General features: G+C 35.2%; 1 protein-coding gene across 3 annotated transcripts in view; it reads left to right on the forward strand.

The window, feature by feature from the left end:
- Positions 1–12,988, forward strand: part of LOC136034207 (two pore calcium channel protein 1-like) — a 53,901-nt gene that overhangs the window by 9,052 nt on the left and 31,861 nt on the right. For all 3 annotated transcript variants that reach the window (XR_010619141.1, XM_065715376.1, XM_065715375.1), the window contains exons 3-4: positions 3,568–3,732; positions 6,429–6,698. Coding sequence is in view for 2 of the 3 variants with exons in the window: in XM_065715376.1 (XP_065571448.1) it covers positions 3,568–3,732; positions 6,429–6,698 (435 nt within the window). In the remaining variant the exon portion in view is untranslated. The remainder of the gene's footprint in view (positions 1–3,567; positions 3,733–6,428; positions 6,699–12,988) is intronic.

Here is a 12,988-nt window from a genome sequence, read left to right on the forward strand (position 1 = left end):
GATGGTATGACCCTCCATAGTCCCTGGGGAAAGAGCTGCTTACTGTACCGGTATCGCACGTATCGATATTACGTGTATTTTTATGGGCGTATTGGTATTGCAGGTATCTTAGACAGATTTTTGATAGCTCATATAAAAGATATTGCTCATATCTGCGTCTTTTCTATAAATTCCACCATCAGCAAGTTGCAAATGGCACTAAAAACGGCAAATTTGGTGCCATGTCTCAAGTGGGAAAACTAGGGCTAGTGGACTACCAGAACTTTTACAGTGACGTTTTATCGCTCATTTGAAATCTATTGCTCAAATTTACGTGATTTTTATCAATTCTACCGTCCGTAAGTGTGATATAGCACTAAAATAAAACTTTTGATGTTACTTCTTAAGCAGAAAAGCTTGGAAGTATAAAAGATATCATCATTGCCATAAATATGGTCCAAAAACCTTAACCGGAGGTTATTAGGAATACCTATTGTATGTTCCTCCTTCAGGCCCCCTTAAGAAGCTACACCATTAGGTACAAGCACCAGTATTTCAAATTAGATTATTAGTAGCGTGGTTCTGTTAGTATAGCATTCGACTTCAAATTAGAGTGTGTTGCGTTCCATTCCTGCTTGTTCTTTTTTTTTTTACCATGGTTTAGTCCCTTCTTTCCAATCATTTTTAGATGATTCCACTGTTTGTATAAATGTGATACACTCATTTTTTTTTTTAAAGCGTGTCCCAAGAAGGTATATGGTCAAGCATTTTTATCCAAAAAGGAATCGAGGCCATCCAGTTCATGGTTTGCAACGACGTTTTGAGCAGATCAATTAATACATATCCAAACGAATGGGGTAATTTTATCAAAATCCTGTGGGGGGGGGGGTCAAAGCTGGAGCAAATTTTAACAAATCAAGTGAAAATGACAGAGAAAACTGAAAACGAGCCGTATAGTAATAAAAAAGGTAAAGATATACTAAAGAAAACTGACCTGTTTCAGTGGATGCTTGAATTATGCATGCTTATCTTAGTTTTGACAACGTTTTTGGAGAAACTAAATTTCAGCTGAAAGAGGGGGAGACCAAGTGTTGTCTTGGGTAAAACTGGGGTCTGGGAGGGGAAATCGCCCTCTCTGCCCCATAGCAAGTTGCGCCCCTGGCTCCAACCCCTTGCCACTTAATGGTTGGAGAAGTGTAGGCATGTGGTTCTGGAACCACTCAAAGTTGTATATTAAAAGAAAGATTACTTATTGTTATACTTACTTATTCAAAATATTTATTTGACAATTCCACCTTAATATTTTCTCCATACGTAAGATTATGCATCCAAAGAGGAAGAAAGAGATCTGTAGGAGAATTCAGGTAATTCTTAACAAAATTTTTGAAATGAAAACAAAAATAGTTTATAATACAATTTATCGTACCTTCACAAGAAGTGATCTGTTTTTAAAATTTCTATTCATTTCGGAGCAACGAATGGCTTTTTATCTAGGGACAGGTCAAACAAATCCCTAAGCCTGAAGGCACATTTCTGTTGAGCTAGCAAAATTTCCCAGAAGTATGTCGATTTACAAAGCTGTCCGCTTAGTTAACTTTTTGTGTGTCGAAGCTACTCGCCTGGAGCTACTTCCTTAAGTGCTATTAAATTTAATTTTTCAAAACAAAGAATTACGGATCTATTTGTTCTTCTTATTTTTTTTTTTTACAAAAAAAACGACATTATCTTTCCATTTTTTTTCGCTCTAAACTTATTTTTTAATTCAATTCTTTTACGGCTTCTTAGTTCAGCTTCTTAATAAAAGTCGAGGTGTCTTATCTCCCGTAGATTGGAGGTGAATGAAAATTACATAAGAATACAAGTTTTCGGCTGAAACTAAGGATCAACGGTAAAACTTGTAACGAACAGAAATTATTCCGTATGAATAAAAAAAAGTCATGGCAGTGTTGTTTCTAAATTAAACTTTAATAAAAAAGAGCAAAGATTAATTAAAAAAAAAGCTCTTTCGAGGGAAGTAAAGAGCGAAGTTGAAACTTAAAGCAAACAAAAATTATTACTTCACTATCTAACATGTATTAAAACTAGTGCATATAAATCAACTGGGATATTTCCTTATGTTTGTAGGATTACAGAAAACTTGCGCTTTACTGAAAACGCTAAAGCCAAGTATAAAAAACAATAATATTGATTTAGTAGTCAAAAGTAAATACGTAGCCCCACAACAGCAAAACTAATCTATACGTTTTTCATAGCCCTACAGGAGCTATCAGTAAAATTCAGCATACAATTAAAATTATCTTAAAAATTTAAAAATCTTAAGCTTAAAGTCATTACACAGCATATAAAATAATGGATTGATTTATCAGGTATCATCTTGGTCTCACCTAGTCTTTCTTGAAAGGAAGAACATATCAACCGTAAATATTAACTCTGAAAATCCAGTTATTTCTTTCTATAAAACGAAGAATTTTAAGTTGTGGTACCGATTCTAAAGCGAGTCTGTAGTCGTAATACCAATAAGATTTCTTCGCTTGGAACTTGTCTACAAAATAATCATGAAATGTCCTTTTCAGATCCAAAACGACGGTGAATCATTGAACTAAGCTCATCGTGCAGAAGTGATGCCAAATTAAACGAAAAAAGAGAAGCAACAATCTAAAAATGCTTTACTTTTATACTGTTAAAAGTGTCCTTAAATGGTTTACTTTTACCGTACCAAAACTCCTATATTGTTTTGTGTTTTCAGTAAAGCACTAGTTTTCTGTAATCCAACAAACATAGGGAAATATCACCAGTTGATTTATCTTCACTAGTTTTACTGATATATGTTAGATAGACTGTGAAGTAATAATTTTTGTTCGTTATAAGTTTCAAGTTCGCTCTTCTTCCTTCTTTTACTTCCCTAAATAAAACTTTGTTTTTCTTTAAATTAACTTTCACACATGGCGCTAAGGACACTGAAATCTACGGTTGGAAAGCAAGGAACGTGGAGCAGTATGATTGGCTACAAAACCGATCGAAATAGGTCGGGACTTTAAGAAAGAATTCGTATTTTTCACAGTATGGCTGTAAAGAACCTGTCGTGACATCGTGACCTCAAGAAACGGTTAAAATTGCCTGTGGTTGGAAGACAAGCGACAATGAGAATTCATATATAGAAGCTTGGCGCGTGCCGAGTGTCGGGGCTTGGTGGCTTCGCCACAGGGGCCCCAGTACTATATATATATATATATATATATATATATATATATATATATATATATATATATATATATATATATATATATATATATATATATATATGTACATATATATATATATATATATATATATATATATATATATATATATATATATATATATATATATATATATATATATATATATATATATATATATATATATATGTATATATATATATATATATATACAACATCAAAAATGGCGTAGCACAGGTATTAATCAAAATATATGCTTTGTTCTGTTATTCAAAGGCTGACATTTATCCTCGTTTGTTTTGTCTTCTTGTTTTCTTTGTTTTTGTTTTTGTTGTTCGTTTTTTTGAACGTTTTGATTCTTCTCTTACAGGAAGGTATTAACAATGACAAGTTTGCATCACATCCCAAGTCTCAGGAAGCGCTGCCAGCATACTTGCTAGTTCACAATCATTGGTATTATTTTTTGGATTTTGTTGCGTCGTTGATACTGATGCTGCTAGCATTGACAGAAAAACCTGCACATCCTGTATTGGAGGTATTTATTTTAGTGTTTTTTTTTTCGATCATAATCTGTTTAGAAAAAAAGACTTCGAAACTCAGAGACTTTGAATGAATAAGAGACTTGGGAAATGGCACAGATGCCCCCCCCCCTCTTAAAAGGTACAGTAACAACGAAATTCTTATCTTGTGTCGTTAATACACATCCAATTAATGTGGTAGTCGAAACGCTTTTAAATCTGACTTAGTTTAATTGGTTAGAACTAATTTCAAAGCCCACCTCTTTCATTCATGTTCAAAATGTCTAGCTTTAAAAATTTCATGGCAGCGATACTGTAAATGTAATTGGCAATCATCTGGAAAAAATGAAGGAAAGAGTATGAAAATGTTGCCGAAAATTAATGAAACTCGGATTAAATTAAACGATAAAACGCTTAACGAAGTTACAGTGATAGGACTGTCTTAGTGTATATTATGTTATTCGTTCCAAAAGGGAGAGTATTCTTTGAAAAATATTCTTTTCGCGGAAAATTTTTCCGCGAAAATTCCGCATGAAATTTCCAATGTGGATTTGCACTCCAGGTATGGGCAAGAGTTTTCTTTGTGATGTCGAAGTTTCCTGCTATTTTGCTCAAGGTCAAAGCTTCGTGGAACCTACACGCGTCTTTTGGCTTGCTTGACATACCAACAAGGAAAAGAAAAGTAAAAATAAGACAATGTTCCCATATCATTTTTATCTTTATTTTGAGTTTACGTTTTTATTTCTACTACTAAGGTAAAAAAAAGCTCCCTTAGCTAAGTGCATAAAATTAAATCCCATTACTTTCGATTAAAATTTTTAAACAAGCAGAATTTAAATAAATACATAAAGTATGATGACTTTGTAGTAAAAACTCAGCAAAAACCATTCGAATTTATTTTACCGTTGTTGCTATAAAATCAGATAACTTTCAGTAACTGCTGAGTTACATTTGAACAATGCATGAAATAGATCTCAGTTCATAGATACAGCCAAAAATTTTGAGTTTCAGCTATGTTAAGAGTTTCTTAAGAGTATATATATATATATATATATATATATATATATATATATATATATATATATATATATATATATATATATATTTATATTTATGGTTTAAATATAATGTATTTTGATACCAAACCAGTAACTCTTTATATTAGAGATTCTCGCCTGGTGATGAATGCATTCCTGGGATGGTAATAAAGGATTTCTGGAGACAATATCAGAAAAGATTAAAACAGAATTACCTTTACATGGCACCTCTTGTGAATGTCATTATTAAAAAAAAATTGTATAGGCTATTATGAAAGGAAATAAGACTGTAATTTCAAGTTTTATTGGTAGGAGGTGGGAATGGGCCTGAAACTCTTGCCTTTTGTAGACGGTGTTGGTACCTATCATTGAATAAGTTTGTGCTCAATGATATTCTCTAGGGTCTTTATCAGCTAATTAATGCTGATAACATCGTGTATTATGTATTTTTTGTATGTATTTACGTCTACTGGTGTTATTGGATTAAGTAGGTCTTTTTTCTGAAAGAATCTGCATTGACTTTGCAAACATTGCAAGTTCTTTGGGTACAGAGGCTCAAATATGAAAACTTGGTTAGGAAGTCATCATTAAAGGCTCACTGGACGATTTTTGGGTCTCGTTATTGTAGGGAACTATAAGGAGGGAAGTAAAAAATACTACAAAATAATACGAGAGTAAAAAAATACTAATAGGCTATAATAACAAGTTAAATTTTGTTTCGAATGTTTTAATTATGTGTTGTAGTGCTTGAAATGTTCATAATTTGAAAAGTCATATGCTTTTGTACTACGTAGACATTATCGTATTTTACCAGAGAACATGGTCACTTTTAATTGGCACTACCCATGGAAAGAAAATCTTTTGCCAGAACCTTAATGACTTCGATGTCATTGATTCACCAAAAATTTAAAAGATACATATATAAACGAGGCACCAAATATCATCTTACTTTGGTGAGACCCCAAATACTGCAAGAGAGTTCCTAAGTAACATTAAGGGATTGTACGGAATCCTCCAGAAATTTTACTAAATATCATAAAGATCCTTGCGAGGGTTAGAGGTGAATTAAATGCACTTTGAAAATTGAATCGGATTTCTATTGAACTTTTAATTTACAATTGGAGCTTTTATTTATCGTATTATAGCCGTGTAAGGTAATCAATGCACTTTTGGAAACAGAAATGAATTTCCTTCTAAACTTAAAGTTTATAACATGAAACCTTTATGTTAAGATTTATTAAGGGAATATGGTACCTTAAGACATTTACGGCCTTTGGAATTATCGGTAAAACCTGTTATTTATTAATTATATATATATATGCTAAAATGACGTCTATGAGGCTTTAAGTTATAAGAGAATCTACATACACTATAAAGACTTTTCCAGTGCTTAGTGGCATCTTAAATGGACGTTTGAAATAAGTACATGAGTTTATATCAAAGTCGGAATTTATAACTTTAGGCGTTGAAGCGGGTAGTTGTAAAGGTGATTAAGGTAAATTGGACATTGGGACATTTATGACTTTAAAACATATAAGAGAACACGTTATTTATTTGTTTTATATAAAGAATATTGCTAAATAAAAGTTATTCGCCGACATATCATAACCAGTCACATCATAAAATAGTATTATTATTTGGCTAGGTAGTTGATTCTTAATTTAGTTTTTTTCTAGCTTCCGATTGGTATTCATGGGAGCATTGAACTACTATCATTGATGATCATTGGCGCTGAATTAATTATGAAACTTCGATGGTTGGGCATGAAAACCTCCATCAGTCACACTAGAACTGCACTAAAAGGCTGCGCCTTATTTGTGATGCTAATTGAAGCCATTGTAATCCTTGTGAGACAGTCTTCTCATATTCGGGTTACAAGAGCTTTAAGACCAGTTTTTATTTTAGATAACCATTATAGTCGACGGGTCAGGAGGTATCTCAGACAGGTACGTCAACGATCCATTTTCAGGGGACTAACACCAGGTTGCCAAAATCTGAATAGATGTCTATTGAGAATCAATAATTTTGGAACTCTATTCTAGATATCCACTATAGTGGACGGGTAAGGAGGTATCTCAGACAGGTACGATAACGTTTCCATTTTTAGGGGATTAACGCCAGGTTTCCAAAATTTGATTTGATGTCTATTGAGAATTTATGAATTTGGAACTCTATTCTAGATAACCACTATAGTGGAAGGGTAAGGAGGTATCTCAGACAGGTACGATAACGTTTCCATTTTTAGGGGACTAACGCCAGGTTTCCAAAATTTGATTAGATGTCTCTTGAGAATTTATAAGTTTGGAACTCTATTCTAGATAACCACTATAGTGGAAGGGTAAGGAGGTACCTCAGACAGGTACGATAACATTTCCATTTTTAGGGGACTAACGCCAGGTTTCCAAAATCTGATTAGATGCCTATTGAGAATTAACTAGATCTACGTTGCATGGGCAACGTGAGGTGTTGCGCAACCTTTGCTCGGCTTCGCCGAGTAAAGTGTTGCGAGAGCAACACTTTGGTTTTGTTCCCTCGCTGCGACTAAACGCTGAAGTTGTTAATCTGTAAGGATGCTAAAATACATACTAGGTACACCAACTCGCAAAAGTTGCAAACTCCTCATTGCTAAAGATAATTGTAGCCTTACAGCCGATTATTACTTACAAGTCCCCTACATGTCTTACCACTGGAACCAAATCGGTCTTACCATCAAATACAACGGAAACAAAAAATAGGTACACCAATTAGTAAGAGTTGCGAAACCCTCATTGCCGAGGATGATTATGAGCTAACAGCCGACTGTTGCTTACAACTCCCCTATATGTCTCACAATTGGTATCGGTCTATTTTTGGTTTCAGTGTGTACCTTACTACTGAAGTTGTCAACCCCTTTAAACTTTCAAACTGGTATATCTCATGAAGGAATTTTTGTACAAAAAAATGGATGACTTATACTTTAATCAGCTCATCAAAAGCTATCGACTGCCGTCGAAAAAAAAAATCTATCTGTCTTAGTTCAAAAGTTGACTTTTTTGCCGTAGGCCAACTTTCTAACGTCATCACTTAGAAAGGAGCAAAGGATAAACTCTAATTTCTTTAGCAATGAGAGAACTTTTAAAGTTTAAGAGGCACATCTGATACCATGTCTCTACCGCAATCCCAAGTGCGAAAAACCGAATGATAAACTCAGCCGAAATCACGGCAGCACTTTCGGACCCATGGGAAAATGCCGCTTTTTTGCTTCTCTAAATTTTTCTATTTATCACTCAAAGAAGATATATTGGCTGTGGGGCAGGGTAACTGTCGCATATATTCAACACTTATAGATTTTAGTCCATCTTCAATTTGAAACTGGTGCCTGCCTGCTTGCCTGCTAGAACGGAGCTTTCCACTCGAAAGCAGAAACATGGTTTATGAAACGAAAGCTTGGCTGCATAACTTAGATGTCTGTTGAGAATTTATGAGTTTGGAACTCTATTCTAGATAACCACTATAGTGGAAGGGTAAGAAGGTATCTCAGAAAGGTACGATAACGTTTCCATTTTTAGGGGACTAACGCCAGGTTTCCAAAATCTGATTAGATGTCTGTTGAGAATTTATGAGTTTGGAACTCTATTCTTGATAACCACTATAGTGGAAGGGTAAGGAGGTATCTCAGAAAGGTACGATAACGTTTCCATTTTTAGGGGACTAACGCCAGGTTTCCAAAATTTGATTAGATGTCTATTGAGAATTTATGAGTTTGAAACTCTATTCTAGATAACCACTATAGTGGAAGGGTAAGGAGGTATCTCAGACAGGTACGATAACGTTTCCATTTTTAGGGGACTAACGCCAGGTTTCCAAAATCTGATTAGATGTCTATTGAGAATTAATGAGTTTCGAACTCTATTCTAGATAACCACTATAGTGGAAGGGTAAGGAGGTATCTCAGACAGGTACGATAACGTTTCCATTTTTAGGGGACTAACGCCAGGTTTCCAAAATCTGATTAGATGTCTGTTGAGAATTTATGATTTTGGAACTCTATTCTAGATAACCACTATAGTGGAAGGGTAAGGAGGTATCTCAGAAAGGTACGATAACGTTTCCATTTTTAGGGGACTAACACCAGGTTTCCAAAATTTGATTAGATGTCTATTGAGAATTTATGAGTTTGAAACTCTATTCTAGATAACCACTATAGTGGAAGGGTAAGGAGGTATCTCAGACAGGTACGATAACGTTTCCATTTTTAGGGGACTAATGCCAGGTTTCCAAAATCTGATTAGATGTCTATTGAGAATAAATAAGTTTAGAACTCCATTATAGATAACCACGATAGTGGAAGGGTAAGGAGGTGTCTCAGACAGGTACGATAATGTTTCCATTTTTAGGGGACTAACGCCAGGTTTCCAAAATTTGATTAGATGTATATTGAGAATTTATGAGTTTGGAGCTCTATTCTAGATAACCACTATAGTGGAAGGGTAAGGAGGTATCTCAGACAGGTACGATAACGTTTCCATTTTAGGGGACTAACGCCAGGTTTCCAAAATTTGATTAGATGTCTATTGAGAATTTATGAGTTTGGAACTGTATTCTAGATAACCACTATAGTGGAAGGGTAAGGAGGTATCTCAGACAGGTACGATAACGTTTCCATTTTAGGGGACTAACGCCAGGTTTCCAAAATTTGATTAGATGTCTATTGAGAATTTATGAGTTCGGAACTCTATTCTAGATAAACACTATAGTCGAAGGGTAAGGAGGTATCTCAGACAGGTACGATAACGTTTCCATTTTTAGGGGACTAACGCCAGGTTTCCAAAATTTGATTAGATGTCTATTGAGAATTGGAACTCTATTCTAGATAACCACTATAGTGGAAGGGTAAGGAGGTATCTCAGACAGATACGATAACGTTTCCATTTTTAGGGGACTAATGCCAGGTTTCCAAAATTTGATTAGATGTCTATTGAGAATTTATGAGTTTGGAACTCTATTCTAGATAACCACTATAGTGGAAGGGTAAGGAAGTATCTCAGACAGATACGATAACGTTTCCATTTTAGGGGACTAACGCCAGGTTTCCAAAATTTGATTAGATGTCTATTGAGAATTGGAACTCTATTCTAGATAACCACTATAGTGGAAGGGTAAGGAGGTATCTCAGACAGGTACGATAACGTTTCCATTTTTAGGGGACTAATGCCAGGTTTCCAAAATCTGATTAGATGTCTATTGAGAATAAATAAGTTTAGAACTCCATTATAGATAACCACGATAGTGGAAGGGTAAGGAGGTATCTCAGACAGGTACGATAATGTTTCCATTTTTAGGGGACTAACGGCAGGTTTCCAAAATTTGATTAGATGTCTATTGAGAATTTATGAGTTTGGAACTCTATTCTAGATAACCACTAAAGTGGAAGGGTAAGGAGGTATCTCAGACAGGTACGATAACGTTTCCATTTTAGGGGACTAACGCCAGGTTTCCAAAATTTGATTAGATGTCTATTGAGAATTTATGAGTTTGGAACTCTATTCTAGATAACCACTATAGTGGAAGGGTAAGGAGGTATCTCAGACAGGTATGATAACGTTTCCATTTTTAGGGGACTAACGCCAGGTTTCCAAAATTTGATTAGATGTCTTTTGAGAATTTATGAGTTTGGAACTCTATTCTAGATTGCCACTATAGTGGAAGGGTAAGGAGGTGTCTCAGACAGGTACGATAACGTTTCCATTTTTAGGGCACTAACGCCAGGTTTCCAAAATTTGATTAGATGTCTATTGAGAATTTATGAGTTTGGAACTCTATTCTAGATAACCACGATAGTGGAAGGGTAAGGAGGTATCTCAGACAGGTACGATAACGTTTCCATTTTTAGGGCACTAACGCCAGGTTTCCAAAATTTGATTAGATGTCTATTGAGAATTTATGAGTTTGGAACTCTATTCTAGATAACCACGATAGTGGAAGGGTAAGGAGGTATCTCAGACAGGTACGATAACGTTTCCATTTTTAGGGGACTAACGCCAGGTTTCCAAAATCTGATTAGATGTCTATTGAGAATTTATGAGTTTGGAACTCTATTCTAGATAACCACTATAGTGGAAGGGTAAGGCGGTATCTTAGACATATACGATAACGTTTCCAATTTTAGGGGACTAACGCCAGGTTTCCAAAATTTGGTTAGATGTCTATTGAAAATTTATGAGTTCGGAACTCTATTCTAGATAACCACTATAGTGGAAGGGTAAGGAGGTATCTCAGACAGGTACGATACCGTTTCCATTTTTAGGGAGCCAACGCCAGGCCTCCAAAATCTGATTAGATGTCTATTGAGAATTAATAAGTTTAGAACTCCATTATACATAATCATCATAGTGGACGGTTAAGGAGGTATTTCAGACAGGTACGATAACGTTTCCATTTTTGAAGGAACTAGCGCTGCGCTGGCAAAATCTGATTAGATTTCCATTGATAATTAATAAGTTTGAGAACTTACAAGACTAGAAAGCAAGGTTAGGCCAGCGTTGTAAAATTACAATTATCGTATAGCATCTTAGTGTTGAATTTAAATTCCTGTTTGAATGTGATCCTCTTGGTATTCTATGATCCTCCCTTCCCTCCCGTCCGAACGATAACCCCGTGGAGGAAAAGGTATATTTGTTGCTATCTATATTGGGACAGTACTAAATTTTGCACTCTTGTAGACAGAAACCTAGAACCTCCATCCAAGGGTTTGAGCCCTTTCTTGGTAATGGTTTTCCAATTTTTTAAATTGTATAATTTTTAACTTTTAGTCAATAACTTCAAACTAGATGGATTTTATGTATTTGGAAATGGCAAAAAAACTTATTCTCTGAACTTAATTTTTTAAAGTTTCAGTTACTATTGAGAACCGTCTCTCTTTAACTTATCACTCATTACCGTGATGATTCTGATTATATTAAGTGTCTTGGGGAGAGACAGGGTCACATTAGATAGATATACCAACCTTGCGTCTTCTGAGAGTTAACTCGATGGTATCAATATTAAACTGTTTTCGAGAGTCAGAGAAACTGCGAATTATAAGACTAGAAAGGAGAGTAGACTACCAGAGAATAAAAATTTACAAAGACTTGGGTCCTCTCGTGCCTGCAGGCCCAGAAGGCAGCAAGGGTTGAGTGCTGGTTTGACCGATCTCTAGCCAAGATCCGAAACTTAATTAGGAAAGTTCGCTGACTTATTGCCTCCATATCCAGGCATAGAATTAGATTGTTCCTTTGTAACTCGCTTATTGTAGCCCGAATGGGTTCCAGCACCATACATTGCATAGAAGGCATCTTCTGTTCATATTGCTTATATGGCCCTCAATAGTTCTGTCCTAGGAAGGATGGATGATAGACTATCTATTAACAAGTGAAAGTGATATCATTTTTGTGCAATTCTGAAAAAGCCTTGTGCCAGCTTTGCCTCTCATTCAGACTATCTGTCTTGTTTTTCTTTTTTTTTTCAAATATCCGTGGCTCTAAACTTCTTCACCACAGTCTACCAATTCGATTTTCATTCTAAAATCAATTTTATCATTCTGATTTCCTTTTTATTTTGGATAGCAAATACTACTTCTGCTGATAAATCTTTGTATTATAAAGCCGTTTGAGGCTGACGTTGTGGCAAAAGCTCATGTTTTCTGCTGTTACCCCTATTTTATTATCTATTTAGAGCTCACATTGCCGACCTTATAAATACAAATTAATTGTGTTTGATCAATAACAAAAAATATTCACCTGTTGTAGACTAGTTCGCTTGCTTGATCTATGTTTTCTCAGGTCCTTGGCGACAAGTGAAAGATAACCCTAGTTCGCCTAGACGCGTATTAGTATATTGCTCTTGTTGACTGTTACATGGCCAAGGAAGCTGTTTTATGAAAAGGAGTGGGCATTTTGTCAGCTGCTCATAGGGCTCTACAGTTCTGTCTCTAGAACTTAAAGGCTATAATTGCCCCAAGACATAACTGTTGGCAATTTGATGCTGTTGACAATGTTCCGGATTCTTTTTTGGCATTGGAGTATTACCTTGATTATTGAATCTAGCATCCCTGTCGTTGTACATCCTGCGTGCCTATTATGGTAGGTTGCTCGTTGAGAAAATATCTGAATATGTGCTGCCTCCTCAATACTATTCCCAAAGATAGATTATGTACCTAGTCGAGTTGACTTTACGTTGTGTGTGAACACTGTCAAGAAACAAAGAAATAAAGGACCCA

Source organism: Artemia franciscana, chromosome 12, assembly GCF_032884065.1.
Source record: "Artemia franciscana chromosome 12, ASM3288406v1, whole genome shotgun sequence".
Classification (NCBI taxonomy): domain Eukaryota; kingdom Metazoa; phylum Arthropoda; class Branchiopoda; order Anostraca; family Artemiidae; genus Artemia; species Artemia franciscana.